The sequence below is a fragment of the Corvus cornix genome, chromosome 2, assembly GCF_000738735.6.
Source record: "Corvus cornix cornix isolate S_Up_H32 chromosome 2, ASM73873v5, whole genome shotgun sequence".
NCBI classification, from domain to species: domain Eukaryota; kingdom Metazoa; phylum Chordata; class Aves; order Passeriformes; family Corvidae; genus Corvus; species Corvus cornix.
In genome coordinates this window covers 70,752,810-70,776,932 of record NC_046333.1, presented here as the reverse complement: position 1 = coordinate 70,776,932, position 24,123 = coordinate 70,752,810, and the positions used below count along the sequence as shown (strand labels likewise).

Here is a 24,123-nt window from a genome sequence, read left to right as displayed (position 1 = left end):
GCTGTAGTTGAGCTGTGGTCTGGTTTTCAGGGTTGCCCAATGCTGACTTATTTATAGATAGCAGGATCTCACTGGGTTTGGAGTCCAGAGGAATCTCAGCTTTTTCTAGACCTGCAGAAAAGGGTGCAGACAGCAGCAGTAAGATGGTTGGGTCTGTGAAACATCTGAAGTCTGTAGGATTCTGCCTGCTTAAATCTGTCACCTTGTTTGCTTGCCAGTGTCAGTCTCTAGCCAGAGCTGTCCTAGAAAACACTACAGCTGATTCTTCATTAACTGTAATTTAAACAAAATGCCTATTTTTCCTTAAAGAGTTGATGAATTTCTGTAGTATCCTCCAAGTCTAAACGTTTATGCTTCTGGAGACCAAAACTGGCAGAGGACTGTCTCAGAGATCTGGCTGGAAACTGCATTCCTTTGTGAGTTTCTTGCCTTTCCTCAACCTCTTAATCTTGTGTTTTTGGGAGAAGAAAGTAAACATACTTTAAACACTTAAAGAAAATTTAGTGTCTTGGGAAGTGTCTTAAAAATGAGATAACCACAAGACAGAGATTTTCTGTTATTCGGAGATGCTGTACATGAGAGAATACTTCCAAACTATGCTGGAGTTCAAGGATTGGACAAAATGATATATTGCCCTCTGATGGTAATTAAACGTAGTAATGAAGGCATCGTCCCTTCTCAGTACTGACTGTACTTCAGTGAACTACTCTTCAGGGGCAAATGCTTTGAAATCTTCCTGTCACTCCAGACTGTTATGAGCATAATTTTTTTGTATTAGTCTGAACTGCTACATTCAAGTAATTTTATTTTTATTCACTCAGCTGACAATAACAAGAGTACTGAAGTTGCACAGAGCGTTGGATGAGCAACCACCTGGGGATACAGTTACACCTGGACTGGTGCTTGGCTGGCTATGGCTTCAAATTCTCTACTTTGCCATGGACTAGCTAGGTTGGACTGAAACTGTGGTTTAGGTCCTGTTAAAAGCTCAGGTGCAGGTGAGACTTAGAACACACTGTGTTTCTAGCAAACACAAGGTGCATTATTTCCCCAGCACTTGTAAGTCATAGGTGTAGCTGCCATGTCTAGTACTTTAAATGTAATTCCACAGGCCTTGAGAGTTGAATTTGTCCATGTGATGTAAGAGGGTTGGTATGGCCTTTGTCTCAAAATTGTTATGATTTGGTAGTGCTATAAGTTAGTCAGTATGTGATTGCTGAAGCTGTTATATGGTGTCATTTTCACCTCTGAATCAGCTGATGTTTTGTCAGGTTTGTCTCCATCGTAGTGTTTTGTTGCTGCCTCTTACAGGTGAGCTCTTAACATAGTTTGGCTAAACAAATATGCTTTAAAGTACTTTTAGGCACCTGTGCATACTCTCTGTGTGGTTCAGCTTAGTAGATATGAGTTAATAGAGCAGTAACACATAATTCATTTGATCTGTATGTTCAGCCAGTCAGGCTTTTATTGCACGTGTTACGGGATTTTATGTCTGGTCACAGAACCATGCAGGGATTGAGGCTGGCTGAGACCTCTGGAGGTCTTGCTTGCTTAAGAGTATCTTCAAGGATGTAGACTCCACAACCTCTCTGGGCAGCGTGTGCTCAGTCACCCTGACAATGAAAGAGTGTTTCCAGATGTCCAGAGGGAATCTCCTGTGTTTCAGTTTCTGCCTGCTGCTTCTGCTTTTATCACTGGTCACTGCTGAAAAGAGCCTGGCTCCATCCTCTTTGCACCCTCCCTTCAGATGTGTGTATACACACACACACTCACAGGTATATGTACATTTGTATGTGTATAGGTCTTTTTCTGCAAAGCTGCTTTATAGTTGGTTAGGTCCCAGAGTGTGTGGTGCCTGTAGTTGTTCCTGCCCAGGTGCAGGATTTTGCACTTCCCCATGTTGAACTTTCTGAGATTCCTGTCTGCCCATTTCTTCAGCTGTGGTTCTATGTGGAATAAGCATTATTGTTCTGAAGGTTGATTCTGCATGTTAAAACGTAAGTTAACATGGAAATACCTACGTTGTAGGTTGGTTTGACCAAAAGAGAGATAATGTGGTGGATCTTTTTGGTCTTAGATCTTGAGTCTTGTAGAACAGCTGTCTGCATCTTAGGTCAATTGGATGGTGCCTTTGTATAGCTCAGAGCTTCCAGATTGGAGCATGGCTTATCAGCAATGTCAGTTGGGCAATCGTCTGCAGTCTTGATCTTGCATTTGCCTAGCAGCTCATCCGAGACAGTACTGGATTTTTTTGGTTAGGGGACAGTCTGTTGTATCAACAGTGGTCAGCATTAAACAGGTTTTGAAGCATTGCTGCTCTATATGTTTGCATTAGTGAGTATTAAATGCATATGCTGGATTTCCATTTTAAGATGGCCTGAATGTTCTATCCCTTTACCCAAGCCACTCCCCACAGTGGTGGGGTGCAGATACAGTTGCTCAGTGTGTTGAGTAAGGCTTCATCTCTGCTGCTGCTGTCGTCAGGAGAGAGTTCAGCAGCACACAAGTACACAGGCAGTTTCACCCAGTTGTTGCTTCTGGAGAGGTGATGTTGAACCTTCGTGCTGTCACAGCTATGTACCAATGCATCTGCATATCACAGCTGTGAAGCAATGAGGGTAGGAGCTTGCAAGGTTTGTTGTAAGCAAATCATGCCTTTGGTCTTGTAATTGGCACCACATCTGTTAATGATTATTTTGACATCACTCAATTTTCTTGAAGGTGCAGATGCTGTAGTTGATAACTCATGATCATGAGTTAGACCTTGATTTTTTCAAAAATGCCTTCTTTCATCTGGTTTTGTTTGTCAGTTCCCACTTGTAGATGAATGAATGAGCTGTGCCAGTTTACATCTGCACAGCCTGCAAGGCTGAGTAGTGCTGTCCCTCATAGCTCATTTACTGTAGTCTTGCAGAAAAGTAATGTTTCATATTTTGGCATACAGAACTAATCAAGCTGTCCAGCTGCTGCAAATATGTTTTCCTTGTTAGTGCTCATCAGAGCTGATGAATGAATAGTTCTTTTATGAAAGTGCAATGCAAGCATCAGAAGACTTATGTACATCAGTCACTTGCTCATGATGATTAGTAGGCTATCCAATAACAGATTTCAGTACATATTGACATTGTTTGATCAGTCATATACATTGATAGAAGGCAGAGTTTGGACATCTGTCATGTGTAGGCTAGCTGTGATCTGCTCAACTCATGTGGCATTAGGTAGAGCAACATCCTTCTCAGCAGGGTGGCTCTCCACTTTAGATATTTGGTGCTAGTGTTACAGACAGGCACCCCTACACCTTGAGACAAACACTCTTGGACTCCTCTTCAGGAGACTGCTTGGTAGAGAAGCATGGAATAAGCCCTGGAGGGAAGAGGAGCCCCAGAAAACTGATATTAAAGGATCACCTCCTCCAAGCTCAGTAGTGATGCATCCCAATGAGGAGGAAGTCAGACAAAAATACTAGGACGCCTGTGTGGATAAGTAAATTGCTTCTGGATAAAGTGAGACATGAAAAGGAAGCCTACAAAGGGTGGAAGGCAGTGACAGATACCCTGGGAGGAGTAGAGACAAGCTGTTTGAGCACCCAGGTTAGGAAAGCTAAAGCCCTGATAGAACTAAATCTAGTCAGGGATATCAATGGCAACAACAAAATCCTCTGTAAGTACATTGGTGGTAAAAGGAAGACTCGAGAAACTGTGAGCCCTCTCCAAAAGTAAATGGCATATTTGGTCTCCATATCCTGGGATACGGAGAAGGCCAAGGTACTCAACAACTTATTGCCTCAGTCTTCACCAAGTGCTCCAGCACACAGCATTGAAGTCACAGCAGCAAAGGCAGGATCTGTGAGAATGAAGAACCACCAACTGTAGGAGAACATGTTCAAGACCATCTAAGGAATATGAAGGTGCTCAAGTCAAGGGGACCTGATGACATGCATCCATGGGTCCTGGGGGAACTGACAGTTGAAGTAGCTCAGCCTCTATCCATTATATTTCAGAAGTCATGGCAGTCTAGTGACGTTTCCGCTGACTGGAAAAGGGGAAACATAAGCCCCATTTTAAAAGAGGGAAATAAGGAAGACCTGGGGAACTAGAAGTTGGTCAGTCTCACCTCTGCTCAGCAAGATCATGAAACAGATCCTCCTTGAAACCATGCTAAGGCGCCTGGAAAATAAGGAGGCATTTTGTGACAAACATGGCTTTGCTAAGAGCAGATCATGCCTGACAGATTTGATGGCCTTCTACATCGGGGTGATAGTGTTGGTAGATAAGGGAGGAGCAACTGACATCATCTACCTGTACTTGTGCAAAGCATTTGACTCTGTCCCACGTCAGCCTTGTCTCTAAACTGGAGAGACATGGATTTAACAGATGGACCACTCAGTGGATAAGGAATTGGCTGGATGGTCGCACTCAAGGAGTTGTTTTCAGGGGCTCACTGGTCCAAGTGGAGATCTGTGACAACTGGAGTTCCTTGGGGTTGGTGCTGGGACCAGTGCTGTTCAACGTCTTTGTCAGTGACACGGACGGGGGATCAAGGGCACCCTCAGCAAGTTTGCCAATGACACCAAACTGTGTGTTGCCATTGTCACACTGGAGGGACAGATCCACAGGACCTTGTCAGGCTTGAGAGGGGAATCTCTGTGAACCTCATGAAGTTCAAGTAGGTCAAGTGCAAAGTCCTGCTGGTGGGTTGGGGCAATCCCAAGCACAAATACAGGCTTCGCAGAGAGTGGAGAGCAGCCCTGGGAAGAAGAACTTAAGAGTGTGGTTTGATAAGAAGCTCAATGTGACCTGGCAGTGTGTGCTTGCAGGCTAGAAATCCAACCATATCCTAGATATTAGGAAGAAATTCTTTGTTGTGAGGGTAGTGAGACACTGGAACAGGTTGCCCAGAGAAATTGTGGATGCCTCATCCCAAGAAGTGTTCAAGGCCAGGTTGGATGGGACTCTGAGCAACCTGGTCTAGTGAAAGGTGTCCTTGCCCATGGCAGAGAGGTTCGAAGTAGGTGATCTTTAAGGTCACTTCCAACTCAAAACATTCTATGATTGTATGATACAGTCCTGGGAAACGTCTCAAGTGATAAGGTTGTTTTTTTAACATAGTGCTTGCTTTCAACCATATGAGGTCAGATCTGTTTGATACAAAACTCTGGTCTAGGTTGTAAGAGCAGATAATTTTTAGGGTGCTCTCTTAGCTCCTTTCACTTTCAAGGAGAAATGTAGTTAATCCTCCAGCCATCACAAGGATCTGTGTGATTATCAAATTAATTATCTGGCAGCTGGTTTGAGGCCACCCACATTTCTTGCTTTGCTGTATTTTAATCATTAGCAGCAGCACTGTGAGCTGCAGTGAAGTCTCACAGTGACAAAGGCCTGTGTGAGAGTTAACCTTGTGCTTGCATGTGTTGTGTGAACATGGAATGCGTTGTATTCACTGACAGGAAAGGATGAGCACAGCTGGTTCTATACAGCGTGGCCTTCCTCAGCAGTGTGCCGGGCTTTAAAGGACTTGTGTTCCTGGTGTGACTGGCACCAAGTAGCAGCACATGGTGCCACTCTTAATATTCTCTGGCCCTTCAGACTGCCTAGACTTTCCAGTCCCTTGCATGCTAGAGTTGTCTGCTCTGACAGTGACACCTGTATTTTAGTTACTTGTGAGTTTGATGTCGAACTGTCACACCAAAAGTGAAGAGATGTAATGCAGCTTAAGACAGGATCTGGAGCTGGCAAAGGGACAGCCTGTGCAGGCTGTAAGGTAAAGCTACAACTGCCCTGGATTTTCCTGCTGTCTACCTCCTGTGTTACACTAGCTATGTGAAAGCCAGTGGTCACAAAATACCCACAGTGCATATTACTGGTTAACTTTCAAGGTGAAGAGTTCTTCAAGTGAATAAATTATGAATTTATTATAGGTCTTTTATAACCATCAATATAATTATTTTAGTAAGTTTTGAAACATGTAATATTTTGCAGTTTAGAGGGGGTCTTCAAATGCAGTTGTAATTTGCCTGTTACAGACTGCTGCCATGGATAGAAAAATAACCGTTCTAGAATAATTCACTGCAAAAGAATTTGTATGCTGTTACAAAGATGATGTATGTGCTAGGTGAGAAGCAGTTTTCTAGTATTAGGAGGTGTAGCAGCAGTATTTAATGCTTCTTTGACATGAGCTGAACAGAATACTTTTTTGAAGTAAATCTTATTTCTATACCTCTTTTAAAAACTGCTCACAGTTTATTTGACTTTTTAACTAGCAATTATTTTTTAGAACAGACTGTAATTTATTTTCCATTAATCAAAACAAATATCCTGACTTCGAAGGCAAAAGAAGGTTTGACTTTAAATTTGATTGGTTTTAGATCAGGAGTTAACACTTAACCACACCAAAGTACTTCTACTTTTTCTGTCCACAGTTGTTATGAAATGTCTGCTGAAACAGTATCAGTGGGTTTTTTTGAAGAATTCTGAAAGTGGTTCTCTCCAGAGCATGCTTGTGTGTTGGCTTGTTTGGTTTTTTTTTTTTTTAGTAAATTAAACTTGAAAATGTGCTGAAGCTGTTAAAAAATTGCCATCTCATTGACATACAGCTGTTGTCGTTTTTTATTCCATATCTGACATTGCGCTCATCATTTATTAGATGTTTGCTGAGATTGTTTACTGAATGACTGGGGACTGGTGTGAGTTTTATCTTGAAGAAACAAAGCAGGCTTTATATTTTAAATCTGATGGCTTCAAAACCTGACATTACAGGCCCTCAGAGCACAAACCATACACCAGTTTGAAGAAACTGCTAAAATACCCTGCAGTGCAGTCTAGAGATGCTAACTGTGTGCTGGTATTGATGTCACTGATCAAAGTTAGGTTACCAGCATGCCCAGGGCAGGCTTGATGCCTGGACACTTCCCAGGTCTGCATGTGTTGGATATACTGTTCAGAGTTGCCACAGTTTGTACCCACGCTATAGATGAAGTAAAGCTGGTTTAGTAAGGTGAAGCCAGCTTTAGCTGATGTATCTGTCACATCTGAAGAAGTTTGTTGAAGAATTGGCAGGGGATTCAGATGTCTTTTGCTGCCTCTGGGCTTCCTCATTCTGGTCATTCTGTTGTGACAGTCTTGGGGTCCTCTTCAAGAAATACAGTAACCAGTCTTGGCTGATGATTTGTCTCATCACGTTGCACAAGTCCTTAAAAAACCCCAACAAACCACATATATTCTGGCACTTACTATTATGCTTCTTGCATTTAAAAATAGAGTGATCTCTGGAGATTTGTATTTTTCCTCTACCCATCTTTTATTAAGGTCTTTCAGTGGAGCAGTGTTCTTCATCCTGAATGAAAAAATCTTCTAGTTTTCAAGCAGACCAGTTCCTAAATGTTTCTGGTGCATTCAGTGTCCCCTAACTTGCTATTTAATCAGCTCATATGTTACACTGCTTGTTACAGATAAATAAGGGTGCTTTACTTAAAACAGATTAATCAAAAAATTTGCTAGTAACTTCCTGTATTTCCCAGTTCTTTGTGGATGTCCTTTTTAAGGCAGTGTGTTGTTTCCTTGAACATGGAGTTAAGCAGTTGCATCTTATGTCACTGGATGTTTTAAAATATTTCTGAATTTTAGCTTGGTTGGTCAGTTTGTTGCTTTCTTTTGTTTTAGCAAGACCTGGTCCTTGAAGAATGTGTAAATTGATACATTAATGTCTTATCTTAATTTGGAAAGAATTATATAGGCTCTTGTTACCCTAGGGAAACCACGTGTAGTCCATACTCTTCTAATACTTTCTTCTTACTTATCGTTGTTAGTCTAGATTGTTCTTTATTCTCTTAGTTATCTGTCCATGTTACCTATCTTGTGTGATTTCTTTTTCTGTCCCTCCTTGTGCACTGTATTAAACCAGTAATACTTCATGGCATATAATTTTGAAGTCTGCATGTAAATGTGGGGGGAGATGAGCTTTCAGTCTGTCCTTTTCTCTATGAAAGTGAGGGTGTTGGTGGCAACTGCTTGCGTTCTGTATGCTTACTTAGTAAGAGATGCATGGATTTAGCTGTCAGGACCATATGTCCTCATAGACTGTCCAAGCAGTTACTCCTGATTTCCTATATAGAAGAGGTGGCAGGCTGAAGGTACAGGGCATGAAAATAGTTGAGGAGACTGTATTTAGAATGTAGTGAGTAGATGACTTGACACATTAGTAGTTGAAAGAGTTCATACTAATAGTAAATTATTACTGAAGTTCTGAGCTAATGATCTTGAGTTGTCCAGCTTGACATACCCTATCTGCTACCCTATTCTGTTTTTAAAATAATGTCAGTGAAATATTGGAGGTTATAGGTGGCATTTGATAAACATGTAAATAGAGTAAGAACTGAAGTGGCTAATGACCACCTTTTTGCCACTGTCAGGAGCTTCAGGTTTTTGTCCTGTGGAATACCAGATAAAGTGTGGGTTTGTGGGGTTTTTTGTAGTACCTGCTGTTCAGAGCAAGCTTTGGTAATTAGATCTTATACTAAGACACTTATTTTTTTTTCTCCTTCTTAATTTAGAGCAACTTTTCCCATGATGACTGCATGTCAAGTAAAGAGACCAGTTTGCTAGAACGAACCACAGCACCTCATGATGGACTCCCCATGGCTTCCCACAGACCTCAGCGAGAAGGTAGGCTGTCTGAGCTTCCTTTTGGGGAAGGCTTTAAGGGTTTTCTTGAACATTAAACTCTGCTTGGAGTTGTAGACATCTTGCATCTCTCTTGCTGTTCATCTGAACGAGAAGCTGCAGTGACTGGTCAGTAAAATAGCTTCTTTGCTGCCTACTTGGTCTTTTCTTTGTTAAAACAAGTTGTCATTTGTGTTAGCTGCTAACTACTAGTGAATGCGTGGATGAAAATTAGTTGCAAATGGGCTTCCCACTGAAAAAAGGGGTAGGATTTGGGAGAAAACAAGAACATTTAATGCAATTGTATTAGCAGTATTTAGATTTTTTAAGCAAAACTAAGCATGAAAATATTGGGAAGCAGTTGATAGATTTTGCTGCTCTATTCAGTTGTATTTGATGAAATTTTAAAAAGAAACAACCAAAGAAAAAACACATATTAGGAGGTTTTATAGAAGTGGCAGTTTGAAGAAGTGAAAGGCTTCATAGAAGTCAAGTCTTTCGGCTCTGTTGGGGAGAATAAGAACAAGGCTTCTGAGCATAAACAAAACTCTGATATGCAATTGCCAGCACAATTTCTTCTCTTTGAAGAAATGAGCATTATTGAAAACAGATTTATTTTTACCCTTTATTCTTCAGGAGGATTAGCAAGTCACTTGTCTACTCAAAATTAGTCAACAGATAGTCTGCAGATAGCAAGGAGCCCACAACATGGAAAAATGATTGCTATTCATTTTGTCCTCATAAATACACTTTTGTGTCTAGCGTGGAGATTTAACTGCACTTTGAAGGCAGGCAATTTGAGAGTTTTTGATTCCTTGGAAAAAAAAAACCACAGAGAAAGATTATGGCAGATTACAGACAACAAACCTGTTTCAAATCCTTTTACAGAGTTCAAAGTGTTCATATTCATGAATTAGAAACCCAAAAGGGGGAATCTCTTTAGTAACACTCTCAAGTAAGAGAAGCACAAAAAAGTTGAATAATTTAATCTAGTGAAGAGCTTAAGTATTTTTCTGCATTTATATTATCGTAGTGGGAAACCACAGTGAAGGATCAGAATAACTGTGGTATTTGCTACACAGTTATGTGGTAGAGACTCCCTAGTACCAAAATCTCCTTACTGGGTTAGGAATACCACTGATAGTAAAACTTGGTTTTGATTCTCAGCTGTGATGAATACGAATTTTAGAAGTCTTGACTTAGACTTAGAATGGAGGCAGTGTCATGTATACATGCTTTACTTAATCATCCTGAATGCATGCGCTGTGTCCAGAATAGATGTAGAGATGTAACACACCTCATTGGCTTGTATATTCGAACATTTCTTCTCAGTCTAGCCATTTAGAATATTTAAAATGTCATTGTGGAGACAGAGTTATAAAGGAGTCAGTTGAAACTGTAGAACTAAAGCTGTGCAGAAACAGCAGTATAATTACCTGTTCTATTGTGTATGAAGCATGCAGCAGAAAAGTTAAGGAAGTTGAAGGTACTACATTGTGTAATAAATTTTTTTATACCTGAGGACAAATTTTTAGCATTGAGAACATTCAATAGTTTGAAATAAGCACAATCTCATTAGGGAAAAAAAGCTTGTCTGTGAATGTTAATCGTCTTGGTTTCCTAATTGCGTATGCTAAATATATGCATGTAGTGGAATGCAATTTAAACCACTATTCTCAGTTCCAGTCATGGGAATCAACTTCTTAATTAACTTATGAATATGAATTCTAGTATCAATTTGAATGTTAGCCATTAAGAAATTTTAGTGCACCAAAAATCTTGTTGTGCCATGGTCCTTCTTGTAACAGCACTTTAATGTATACCAGACAGGTGAAAATTAAGGTCACTGAACATTCGTCTTTTCATAAAATGTTGATGTATGATATTGTCTGGCATCCTTAGCTCATCTCAGATTTCTTTCCTTTGTAATAATTAATCTTCATTAACGGGTAAAAATGAAGCAATTGTCTATCTTCCTAACTCCCAGCTAGAGGATTACAACCAGTGTACACCAGCACACTCAGTATTTGTCTCTCTACTAAGAAAATTGGAAGCTGCAGCACTATCACTAGGCTTATTTGCTGGTTTATTGTTCCTTTATGGAAATTGCCAATACTTAATTATCTTAGAAATGGCATGTTTGATGAGGATGAGACTTGAATTGTAACTGTAACCAAATTAATTTTAAAATGTTTGTTATATTAGATGGTAATTAGCTAATATCCATTAATAAGCTTCATAACATACAATTGCAGGAGGTTTAATTTTTTTTTAGGAAAAAATGCTGTTGTTATGAGTAGTTCCCGATATATCCCATGTAAGCATGCAGTTAAAAATTGAAAGGAAAACATTAACTGTTAACACCACCCACCTCCCTCCAAAAAAAAGAAGGAATTTCTAAAGCATTGAAAGGAAGCATGGATGATGTAGGGGCGGATGTGTTGCTTCCAGAGAAGCCGGGGGATGGGCAACCGCGACCTTCCTGTAAGGAGTGTCCTGCAAGGAGCAACTCTTCCAGGGGCGGTGGCAGGCTTCCCAGGGCAACAAGTGATTTCAGCAAGTGTAGCAACTTCTGTGCTACAAGTGATTCCAGCTCGTGTGATTCAGCCCTTTGTGCAATCACCCAAGGCGAACTCTGGGATAGAGAGACAGGAGCCTCGTATAGCTCAGAGGCAGCTTTTATTGTCCAGCAGCCCCTGTGAAGGGGTGGCCAGGGACAAGGCTCCCTACCTCAGGGCTAGGGAGCAGAGGTTATACGGGGTAGGTAGGGGGTGGGGTAGAAACCAATTAGCCAGCGGGGTACAGGCTATTACCATATAGAAACAAGGCATGCTGGGGGTGGTTCACTTTCTTGCCATGACCCGAGGAAGGTTGCTTATCTCTGGGGGAGATCGTCTTGCCCTCAGGCCTCTCTTCTCCAAGGTAGAGCAGAGGGCTCTTGTGCCAAGGGCTCCCAGCCCTCCACAGAGATGCTTTTAAATAAATTTTTTTTTTTACATGTGAAGATGTGTTCAGGCTTGCACTAGAATAAAATTCTGTTGAATTCTCAGGCCAGCACAGCAGCAGAAGTGGAAAGCCTATCTTGGCTACATAAGGGTTTTTATATGGAATATTACCTGAACAATGCTGTGTGCCCTCAAGAAAATCTCTGGGCCCTGAAAGCTATATGGTGCCGCTGTTTGCCAGGTCACAGCCAGAACTTGCCTATTGTTGAATACAAAAGGCTGTGGGGAAGGAGTGTTAAAGTAGCAAGTACGTACAGTACCTTTCTTCCTTCTCAGTTCAGTTTAATGACACTCTTTACACTACAATTGTAGTAGCCTTCTGCGGCTTCTCTTTGTTTTCTGTTTGCTGACACTCATTTCTATCTCCTTCAGGCCTTCTGTAACTTTTTTTTTTACCTAAGTACCCTTCAGAAATGTGGTTATTCAGCCTTAGTTTGCCCTCATTACTACTTGATGTTTCTGACATGTGGGTATAGAAGGCACTGTCTGGTTTTTATCAGCAGTTGTTACTTCTTGGAGTAAAGACACAATCTGACTTCCTTTTACTGTCTTTTCGCTTATAGTGGTTATATTGTTGTAGTTATTTGACATTTGGTGTAAATAAGCTCTTGAGTAATGCACAGATTCCCGTGATGTGCACTGAAGAGGTTGTCGTTAGGCCAGAGGAATACTTGGAGAGAGCAAGGTTCCACCTGCCCCCAGCAGTTTGTTGCAATAAAACAGCCCCTAAGGAGGAGTGGGGCTGTGTGAGTCAGGCAATAAGCCTACAGGCATGCTCAGAGTGCCTGGGAAAGTAGGGAATGATTTGCAAACTGTTGGTTTTGGAGTGCACAATAAGGTGTTTTTCTTTCAGCTGTACACATTGAGAAGATAACCCTGAAAGACGTATCAAGAAAAAGGGCTGACAAACATTTGGAGTACACATTCAAAGTAAGCAAATAACCTACAGAATATTAAAATTATTGTTTTCATGATATCTGTGTACTGTAGATACATACAGCTTGTTTCAATAACCTGCCCAGGAGGCAATGTTGAGATTCGTTGGATTATCCTGTAATTATTTTGAATTCTGTGTGCAAATCAGGTGTTTTATGTAATTGTGGGCATAAAGTGTGAGGGCATAAGGTGGAAATGTGTAAAACATCAGCCATAGCTGGGTATGCAACATCACTTCAGGAAACTTGGCTTTTGTTAATTCCTAAGAATTCTAAAACTAGTCAATCATTTGCTCAAGTGGCACAGGAGCACAATTGTTGTGTCTGCAGGTGTAGATTGCTTGGAGTCATATGGTCTTCTTGGATCTTGTTTCTCAGTGTTTACCGTTTGAGGGTGGCTCCTGTGCTTTTTGAGAAAACTGGAGGTTGGTTTGTTTGTTTTGGGCTTTGTTTCTTAAGGCAAAACCAAACAAGCTGGAAAGTGGCCACAAACTGAAAGGCCTACCTAGTATAGTCTTCATCTATTGTAGTAGCTAAGGGGCAGCATGTATTAAATAATAGTTGCTAAGGCTGTTGGTGGTGATGTTCTAATTGAATCAAAGTAGTAATTTTCTTAGTAAGGACTGACTAACACTATGAGTTATTTTGCCAGTAGATGTGAATCTGGTAGTATACCAGATTTGAAAATAAAGTTAAATGTTCCCCTTTTTCACCCAAAAAGAATGGTTTATATCAAACATTCTAACTAGTCATTTAACATGGGTTACAGGACATCTTTGAAGAGGCAAACTTAAAAAAAGAAGCCATTTTGAGCTGAAAGTTAATGTGTTGATCCCAGAGTTTGGTATTGCATTCTTTAAATGGATGCACTTTTCCTTTGTTGAGGACAGTAATATGTGGAATGTAGCCTTCAAAGCCTTTAAGGTTAACCTGCTCAAATATTTCAACCATGTCATGGATTTTTTTTCCCAAATAGTCTGTGAAGTGAGGGTAAAATACAATAGTAGATGGGAAAAGTTTGTACAGAATGCCTATAAGGATTATCACTATTTAAAGTCAAAAAACTGTTCTAAAGATTCAGCATGTAGACAGATTTGACAGTGGTTTTGAATTTCTTTGTTAAAGGGGGAGTGTGGAGATATTCTGGGAAGTATTTCAGTAATCTTGAAACTCCAACTCAGTTCTTTTAGGAAAGAGTTTCCTTTCCTCATCTGTGCAGGTATATAGTGTGCTCTTCACTGCAGATAATTTTGTGCTTGTCCAGACACTGCTTTTTTAAGGTTGTAACAGCAATTGCAGTCATGGCTTCCTAGCTGAGGGCAGCGAGGGTAATTGGCATTTCTGGGGACTAAGCTGAAGGCAGTTGGTGGTTGACATTACTCTGTCAACTCTTGGGAGTAAATGAATGTTTATTGTTGTAGTGTCCACTCCCATGACTCCGAATCTTCCTATGTAACTAGTTGGAATCTTTGGCCCAGAAGTGGGCTTAAAGCCGGGCAACACTCATCTAACCAAGCTTACTTATTTTTTACTCAAAACATGCATGTGAAGGTGCTGTTGTACTACTTGCATGTCGTGTCAGAATAATAAGCTACTGAAATTTTATTCAGGCATATGCCAAAATGGTGTGTGATGCTTGGGTGCCTTCTTTAGTAACTTGCAGTACTTTTTTTTACTTGTAGCCTACAACAACTTCTATATGACTGTGTAAGATTTTAATCTGAGGCAGATAAAATTATTTTATAGGTAATATAAACAGAGATTTTTTTGTTTTGTTTTATATTGACTCCAGTCATGGCAGTGAGAGCTCAATCCAGTATATCTGACCTACAGTCCTTTTCTCTGGTACCTGTTTTTTATGATTAATTATTTCTATTTGATCTAAGTCCTATAATTACAGAGCCTTCTGCCTGGCTTCTTTCTGAGTCAGTAATCTTCAGGGACTTTATTGTATTTCCCTGAATATGTTCATGCTCCCTTTAGCCACAAATAACATGAAGGTGATCCTAAAATATACACTCAAAATTAGTATGTCTTTGAAAAAGTACAGCCTTATCCATGTTTTGCCTGGTGTTTGCTTATTTGCAAGTTTTAACTCTGATATTGTCAAATTTATGGAATTGTTCTGACAAGCTAATTTCTATGCTATTTGTAAAAATAAACTTTCCTCATTCTTTTTTCCTTTGTTCTAGGTAACTTGGTCCGATTTTTCGGTAACGTGTGTAACAAAAACACACCAGGAGCTTCAGGAATTCCTGCTAAAAGTATGTAATCAAATATAAAAGTAGTGTTTACACATCAGGTTTATAACTTCAGAAGTAGTCTAGGAGAGCTGTGATTTCTGGGATGTAATTATAGTAACATTAGTAATTATAGAAACAAAAGCATGCTAACAGGTTTTTGTACTTCACAATTGTATTAACCATTTAAATTACGTACATTGTGATGGAGGATCTTGACAGAAGAAGCAGCCCTGCAGAATCTCTGGGGAGTTTCCCAGGAGGGGATTGTTTGTCTCATCTGAAATGGCACTTAGAGTTTTAATTGAACTACTGTAGAACTACCAGATGAGTTTTTAATACTCCCCACAGAGCTCATGTATAGTTACAACCACTGGTTGGTTGCTTGTGTTCCTGTTAGAAGGACCTTAAAGAGTACCATTTGTTGTTTTTAATTAGTGAGACACACCCATAAGCATAATAGTTTTTAATTTAACTGTTGTATTCTTCAGTAGAACAAAGGCTGGCCCATTCATTATAACAAGGAGTTAAACTTGAGGAGAGTCTTGCAACTATATGTGCGTATGTGTCCATGTTTAAAAAAACTAAAAGTTCTCTCAGTTGTTTTCCCCCCTGCTCCAAGCAGGGAATACATTTCTGTGCGTAGGCCACGTGCAGACCCCATCAGTGTGATGACCTCGAGCTGTGTGTTCATTGCCACTGTCTAATATTTTGGGTTCCACCTATTCTGAGAAATTATTCTATATTTAAACTCTTCCCTGTTCAGGGCAGTAATGAGAGATCTGTCTTGGACATGTTTTATGGCATCTGGTGTTCTTAACTGCGGTGTTAATTGTGAGCGGAAAGCCAGTCACCGTACAAAGGTCATTGTCTTGTTCACTGTATAAGTTATCAACATTGTTTTCTGTCATTGCAGTAATCTGCAGTGGTTAATACAACTGCTTTTATCTAGTTGCATGTCTAGTTCTAAGAGTTCCCAGAACTTGAGTTGTGAGGATTTGAATTATGGATGCCATGTCTGATTGCAGGTGGGTTATCCCACAGCATAGGGTACATGCATCTGCGCCTGAAGAGAACCCTAAAAGCAGCATTTCATACAGGATTCTGTGCAGTTCTGGGATGAGCATTCAGAGGCATGCCTCCTGTCCTTCCTGCTTGTGTAAGATAGACATCAGTTTCTGAAATTAACCTCCTAGAACCTAGTTGCTTCCAGGAGGAGCCAGGAAAAAAGACATGATCCAGAGTGTTGCGGAGTTCACTGATGTAGGGTGTTCCATGTGCTGGCTTGACTGTTCCAGCAGTGTCTAGGAGATGGCAGAACAAGAGGGAAACAACCACAAGCAGCTATGAGCTTCCTGAGGTGTTCTGTGGAAAATGTGCACAGCTGAAAAATGTATTTGGTTTGTGTTGGTTTGATAGCTGTAAGTATAGAAGTAAGAGAGAATTGTTAAATAAAGCAGGATAGAACTTACACCTTGCTTTAAAAAACATGAAGTATGAATGTCTACTTCATATGCCCTCGCATTTTGGCTTTTCGTTGTTCTTGTTCCAGTCTACATGGCATTGTCAAATAGTATGCTCAGTTTCCTAGGTACAGAAAAGAATGGTCAAAATATTTGATGGAAAATTCCAATGCTGCATGTGATAGAAATAAGGTAATGATAAAAATTGTTTCAGAGTAGAAGCATTGGTGGGAAAACTAAGGTAGTAAATGGGATAACTTGGATGCTTTATATTAAAGACTGGCTCCTCTTAGGTGATAAGCATGAAAAATTCTTTGCAAGTAGGAAATTACCCACGTATGTGGAAGGACTAATGAGCTTGTAAGTAACAAGGCTATCTCATTACCTTAAGCTAAGCACCTAATTTTGGGTTTGCATAACTGAATCTTTACCTACAGAAGGAATTGTATTCCTTTTAATGGAAATTTTAAAGACAAAAAGTTAACTGTCCAGAGACAAATCTACATATGAAATACTAGGATAGGAGATTTGCTCATTCCCACACTTCTGCAGTAACTTTTTGGTACCTTTTGGCTAACACTGACTAATTCTTCAGTTAGAGTTCCTCAGTAATGCACATTAAAGCCAAAGGGTCTGTTAACAACAGGTGCTTTCAGCCCTTCGTGATTTTATATCTAAGACATTTCAGGTGCTATAGCACTGTAGTAACATAATACTAACAGCACCTCCCTGTCCATACTCCAGAAGTTCCTTTTGTGTGTGTTACCAAGCAATTACCTGCATCAGACACAGCATCCCTCTGTTAGTAGCACTTCTTTCAGGGAAAGGATTGCTTAGCACTGGGCTGTTGTACCAGTAGCAGGATGCATTATCCAACTGGCACTCTGGTTCAGGTGTATTCCAGATATACAAGAGGAAGATGCTGCTCTAGTGTAAATTACTTAGTGCTGTTGATCATAACTGGTGGCAGATATTAACCACATTAGCAATAGTTCTGCACTTTAGTAAAAAAAAGCATTTTTGTGGTGGCAGTTTGCTCTTAATTGCCCCATATTAAAATAATAATAATAATAAAAAAGTAGATTTCATCAGCTTTGATGTACTTAAGTACAATATTTGGAAGTTGTAAATGTAAAAAAACTTTGTTCTGGGGAATAGTCTTTATTTAAAACATGCTCTTTAATAGCAAGAATTTTACCTTCTGAACTAGAACATCAGACCTCACTTTGTAGTACTGACATTGGAAACAGTTATAATGAATTTTGCTAAGAAGTTTCAGTGTTAATAGCAACTGGGAAGGGACTTGCTATTGATTAATCTCAGTGTTGCCTGCTGAAGTCTAGTGTACTAAATAACTGAAACAACTTCTTTTCCACTCCTGTTTCTTTAAAATAGTTTAATCTGCTAAGTGATGATAGTGAGTACAGTGCATTCAGTCCTGCCTGGTTATTTTTTTCATGTCATTTTCAGAATGCATTTCTATGTCTGAAAGATTTAAAGAAAAAAGAGAAAAAAAGGCTGTAAACTATCCTGGAAAAGAGCATACTATTGGTAGATTTCCGAATGTAATTCTTTCAAATAGAGCTTTAAACAGTTTTATGCCTGGATTTGGTGTGAGGATTTACAGCAAAGTGTTTCTCTTGCAAAACTGGATGACGTTGATTTGTTGTACCTTTGGTCTGTAAATTACATTGCTCAAACTGGAGCAATTGAGTTTCTTGATACCAAAAGGTATAAAGACTCATAGTGAACAAATATAGTCTTTAAAATGTCAACTACTCATTTTTTGCGTTAACCTTTTTCTCAGCTCCCAAAGGAACTGTCTTCTGAAGCATTTGACAAGACTATTTTAAGAGCACTAAATCAGGGTTTTCAGAAGAGGGAAGAACGAAGGCATGCTGATCTTGAGCCCATAATCAGGTAAATGTTTTGGCAAATAGCCTGAAGTGCATTGCTGGAAAAGTGATTCAAGTCAAGCTAGATGACTCCTATGGACAGTGGAAATTCTGCTACCTAAACCCAATTTGCAAAGAAAGTGGGAAAGCAGTGATGAAATAGATACTCTTGACTCTTCCAGAGTTTCTTTAAATTCAGACTTTTATTAAACTTAGTAGAATTACTTCTTTGGAAGTAATTGTACAATTATGAAAATATTTGTCCTAAGCAGCATTACATAGCAATGATTGGCACTTCTGGAAGGATATTACCTTCTTTACACAAGGGTATATTTAGAAATACTTGAAACAGTAAATCAGAGCACATATGTTCTACTTTTTATGACAGGATAGAGTGAGAGACAGAACAGAATTTAAAAGGAATAAACAGTAATAGTGAAGAATGTATATAAAATTAAAAGTAGCTCATGTATTTGTAAGAAAATGGCCCATACCTCATCACCTGCTATTTAGTGATGAGAGAGCTTGGTTGGATGTGGGATAAGTTGGTCAAATTCTGTAGCTCAGAACAGTAATACGAGTTTGGGTTTGCCTACTTGTTCTTCTTGTTTGGTACAGATGTCTGTGTTTGTCCTTTTCAGTCAGGATTGTTCAACCTTGTTGAAGACAAGTTGAATTATTCATCATGTTAGGCAGTGTCTCTTGAGTTGGGGTAGTTGAAAACTCAGGTGCTGGTTTTCGAACTCCTGCTCATAATGTTCTGTGGGTTCCAGCATTTTGTCCTAATATTTTAATTAACGACGTTGTGGAGCCACTCTGAGCCTCAACCACCCCCTTGCCAATTTTTAAATAAATTTTGATCTGTAATATTTGTCTGTCTTTATTGGCTTATTGTCAAGCCAAGATTAATCTGTGTGAACAATTTTTGGCTAATAAGCATAGTGGTTTTAAATCAATAATCCTGTTAAACAGAGGTTGACTGAAGGGAATGTATTGTGATACAGAAAAGTTGTGAAGTCTCACTGCACAGTAACTACAAACCCAAGAGACTTGCTTTGAAGATAACCTTTGAACATACCCAACTGTGTTAGAGTAAGCAACTGTAATTACAATTTGCAAGTTGTATTGTGACTATACAGGAGTGCTACATGAATAATCTAAAGATAATAGCATTACTATATTCAAATTCCATTTTCTTTCAGTGTCAGTTTTAGCATAAATACGTACTTATTTCGGGGTTTCAGTATGTGCCCAATTGCCAAAAATTGCTTTCCCCTGCCCCTCCTCCAAAGAAATAGAACTGAGTAGTGCCTCCTGGCAAGTAATATCTGAAACCTTGGTGTGTGGGAAGTGAAAACCATTCATTGTTGGCCTATTTTCTTATTTGAAGCTAATGGAATTTGTCACTGACCTCTTGGTAACCAACCAAGTTACTGACCAGTGCAGAGCAATATTGAGAATCCCACCCTTTGCTCTTGGAGATAATGATGAAATTCAAATACTGACATTAGAGGTGAATTCAACTTTGTATTTAACCAGACAAGTGTGTTTAAGAAAGAGATGCATTGTTTTGGGAAAGTAAATGTGTTCTCAGTTAAAAAAAAAAAACTTAAAAGATAAAGTCCAGTGCTTTTGGACTCAATCCAAACTCCTCTCTGATAAAATGTTACATGGGGCCAAAGTGTTTGAATTGGGATGACTCAAAAGCACCTACCTTTTTTTTAAAAAAATCATCATACCAGTTTTTTATACTGGCTGTACTCTAAGCTTACACTAGCGCTTCACAGCAAAGTTCAAAAGTAGCTTTTAACATTGCTTATGCTGAATGTGCAGTTTGAAAGGTTTGGACTTCTTGAGAACTGCCTGTTTTGCTTTTAAATGTAGTAAATTTTTGTGTTCTTCCTATGATTCTGTTACTTAGTTTAACAAACTCTCACTTAAATTTCAGGCAGCTATTTTCAAATACATCAGAAGCTTTTCTGCAGAATCAGAGAGTATACAACTTCTTCCAATCAATTTCATCAGAATCTTTGCACACTCACAGTAAGAAATATCCTAATACTGTTTTACATAATGAAAAGTATAAAAAGCTAGTTTTGCTGTTGTGCTTAAGTACAGTTTTATAATTTCGTGTTCATGTGTTATATTCCACTGGTTTATTTGAACTCCTGGTCAATGAATAGTTTCTTGAGCAGATACCCATGCTTTTGACAGTGGGAACATGCTATGTAGCATCAGCTTGTGTTCTTTTCTTTCTTTCTTTCTTCTCTGTACCATCATGCTCTTCAAATAGGCTATTATGAATTGAGTATGTTCAACAGTTTAGCACTTCTTCCTTTCACAAAATCTTAAATTTTGGAACAAAAAGTTTGAACTGACCCAAAAATCACATCTGTTTTTCATTTGTTTTCTTTTGTAGATTAAGCATCTGTCTTTATATTAAACTAAGATTTGTTTTGAGTACATAAATGATGAGATGGCCCTAATTTCAGAACATACAAAATTATGTTCCAGCATTTGCATTGCAGAGATTTCTTTGGTGGTCCTCTTAACCTTACTTGTGTATTACAAATTGTTTGTGCGACCAAAGCTTGGCTTCTCTATATGGATGCCTTTAGGATGTGATCTTTGTTTCCACTGAATCTTTTCTTCTATCAGTGCATGTACACCATGACAGTTGAGGCACTGGCTGTGAGGCCACTGCCTCAGAAGTTGTCGAAGATCTTAGTAAAGGAATTGAATTGATTGGAGGTTCCAAACGGACTGCTCATATTTGTTTGGGGAAAAAATAGAGGAATGACAGCTGACTTCAGTTTGAAATTATGTGTGTGATCTGTGACAGGTATATTCTTTCCATGAATGTGACCTACAGCTTCTACCGTAACCACAGTGTTTCCTATGAGATAGAAACACTGTGGTTAGGGTAGAAGCTGTAGGTCATTTTGTAACATTTTTTAGTAACACTTAGTCCATTCTTACATGGCAGTTTTGTGAAAATGTTAAACTAGTACCAATCAGGGTGATTGTGGAATTGGCTGGAATTTACTGCTGTGAAAATTGACACCTCTGCTGTACTGAAAGGCTGCATGGGGAGGAAAGATTTTCTAAAGTCCAGAAAGATTCATGTTAATGATGGGCACACTGGACAGGATGTGCGTATTTCAGACTGTAGACTGCATCTAGTTGGAAAGGACTTGCAAATGCATTGTTGTACATGGTGATAATTTGAAATGGTTTCAGAAAAGAACCCGTGCCAAGTTCCATCAAGATAGAGTTGACTGGGCAGAAATGATCTGCAGGGTGGGTAGATCAGAAGGGTAGAATAGACAAATGTCAATTCTTTCGGAGGTCTTATAGATTACAAAGTGATCGTAAACGTGAGATAACTTTTATAATAATAAATAATTGGGTACATGAAAGTTCATGAGGATTTGTCAGATCTAGAATATATGACAGAATGAGGAACTTAATTGTTTAGCAGAGAGGAGGAAGGACTCAAATGGAAGATGATTTAAGTCTTCAAGTACCAAAGAGTTATATTGTAAAGAGGACGATCTGTTTTCTCTGATGGATAAGACAGAAAGCACTAGGCTTAACTTGTTATGAGGAAGATTAGGACCAGGGGCAGGCAAGAACCTGGTGGTTACCAGACAAGTCCAGAGCAGTGAGGCAGGTCTGAGGTCAAGGCAGAAAAACAAGTCAGTAGGTCAGGGTTAAGAACAGGATCAGCAAGGTGCATGTCCAGGCACAGGTGTGCTGGCAGTGCACTGGAGGCAAGGGCCTGAGCTCAAATGCGGCTCCTGAGCCAAAGGATGGAGGCCCTGCATGAGGCATCTGCCAGTTCTTTTCCCAGCAATCACACCCTGAATTGCAAAACTGCCGTGTACCAGATTGGATCTTCACTGTGGGCAGGTGAAGCCCGTGGGAGAGCAGGGAAGAATTGCAAAGCCCATTGGCATGATTCAGGCCCTGACATTGAGTTAGATGTTAAGAAAACATTGGGTGAAGAGAATTAGTATGAGAAATTTAAACATAGTTGGTTTTCTTTTGAGAAGGGGGACTGGATGACTTGCCCAGGGTAGCTCACAATCACATTTCCTGTGGTGCAGGCTAATAGAAGCTGTACTGAGACAAAAGTACTCACCCCACCTGTTGCCAAAATCACCTCAGTTAAGTGGCCTGTGAGGGACTTTTTTTATTGTTGGTTTCTGTGTTTTTCTAGGTTTCCTGTTTGGGATTCCTGTAATCCTGCTACTTGTTATTGCAAGTTAGTCTGTAGTGGCATGTTTTGCATGTGGTGACAGTGTTGGATAAGGAAGTATATATTCAAGAAAAATCTTATCATAGTTCTCAAATAGACACATACAGAATTAATTGACAGACAAAGCATTTGTGGCTTAAATTGGTCTTCAGTTGCTGTATAGAGTCAGAGATAAAAATATCTTTTCACAGAAATACAAAGTTATTTAGCAAAACCTATGTGGAAGTAGATTCTATGTTTGGTGAAAGGTCTTTATATCTTAAATAATAATTGGGATCTCACACTGAATATTCACTAAGCTTAATTATGCTGCTATGGTTCCATTAAGGAGGAAATCAATTAGCTCACTCCTGGTTCATAAATTCAGTTGTTTAGACACTTCTTCAGGTTGGAGTAGACTTTTGATTCCAATATGAGAGCATGATCTCTGGGGATTTAGTATCTTCAATGCAGATGATATTCAGAAGTATCTTTTTATCAATGTTTCAAGCTCCTAAGCAACAGCTTTGAGGTGCTCTTACCTGCACTAACTTGGAACTGTTTCAGAGGGGAAGAGTAGATTCTTAGAGTTAGATTCGTTACCAAACTAAATCCTTTTTCAGAGCATGGCAGTGGTATTTTTGCAACAAAACTGTTAATATTATTCCTATTTATTTTTCATCCTGTCTGGCATAAAGAGGCAAAAACTGTGTGTGAAGACTGTGCTAAGGGCACTTTAGTCCAAATTAGGTCTCTTTTGGCAGATGAACGATTTGACAATGGAGGAGTATAATTTATTGCAGAAGAATGCCAGTAACTATTGTTGGTCTCCTCCCATTTCCTGTTGTAACACAAAAAGATGATAAAGAAAAATCTTAAATGCGGCATGGTAGGAATATCTCTAATAATTATCACAATCACGACCTTTTGAAATTGTACCATAGCTTTAAAATTATTTTCTACGCTATTTTCTTCAAAATAAAAGTATCTCTTGAGAGCCTTTTGCTCTTGGAGATTGCCTCCTTCAAAGCAGGCAATGTTCAAATTGCTGCCACGTGCAAACCAGTAAGTTCAGTCTTCCATTTCCCTAGCTTCCAGTTTAGTGCAAGCATTTAGGAACTGTCCAGTTGTTCAAGATCTATAAAGTTACTACGTGAACTTTATTCTCTGCAGGTAACTTACAACCCTCTTTGAAGACGGTTAAGACATCAGAACACTTCAAGGAGGACAGTTCAGAAGCTTCAAGTCAGGAGGAAGGTAGTTCTGTACTCAAAGGTGGTTCTTTGAGATATTTTACCACACTCAATTCTGGAAATCATGCACTTGACTGATTTCTTCATTGGTATAAAGTGGTACAAAATTTGAATGAAATCTGCTATGCGAATGAAGAATTTGTGTACTTTCAGCAGTTTCCTTAAGAGGTTGTTCTATAACTCAAGAAGTGGCAGCATTCATAGACAGCTAGAAGGCAGAAGTTCACAGCTGTGTTGAACAACCAGGAATATATACTTTGCAATTTGCTTGAGCCAAGATTATTTATAGACTTCCATGTCTTTTCCTATTTATTCTTCAGTTACCAGGGTTCAGAGTTAAGTGCAGTATTTCAAGGGTTGCAGACTGTTTTACATTAAATATGCCAAATTTGTTTAGCTTCTAGTTTTACACAGAAAGGATGTTCAAGTTTTCCT

The 24,123-nt window shown here is 39.3% G+C and overlaps 1 protein-coding gene across 4 annotated transcripts in view; it reads left to right on the top strand.

The window, feature by feature from the left end:
* Nucleotides 1-24,123, top strand: part of ZCCHC2 (zinc finger CCHC-type containing 2) — a 45,040-nt gene that overhangs the window by 5,827 nt on the left and 15,090 nt on the right. For 2 of the 4 annotated variants that reach the window (XM_039548687.1, XM_039548686.1), the window contains exons 2-7: nucleotides 8,549-8,660; nucleotides 12,516-12,592; nucleotides 14,790-14,861; nucleotides 18,108-18,220; nucleotides 20,144-20,238; nucleotides 23,609-23,692. In XM_039548687.1, the coding sequence (XP_039404621.1) occupies nucleotides 8,549-8,660; nucleotides 12,516-12,592; nucleotides 14,790-14,861; nucleotides 18,108-18,220; nucleotides 20,144-20,238; nucleotides 23,609-23,692 (553 nt within the window). The remainder of the gene's footprint in view (nucleotides 1-8,548; nucleotides 8,661-12,515; nucleotides 12,593-14,789; nucleotides 14,862-18,107; nucleotides 18,221-20,143; nucleotides 20,239-23,608; nucleotides 23,693-24,123) is intronic. The other 2 variants (XM_039548689.1, XM_039548688.1) reach the window with 1 other exon arrangement.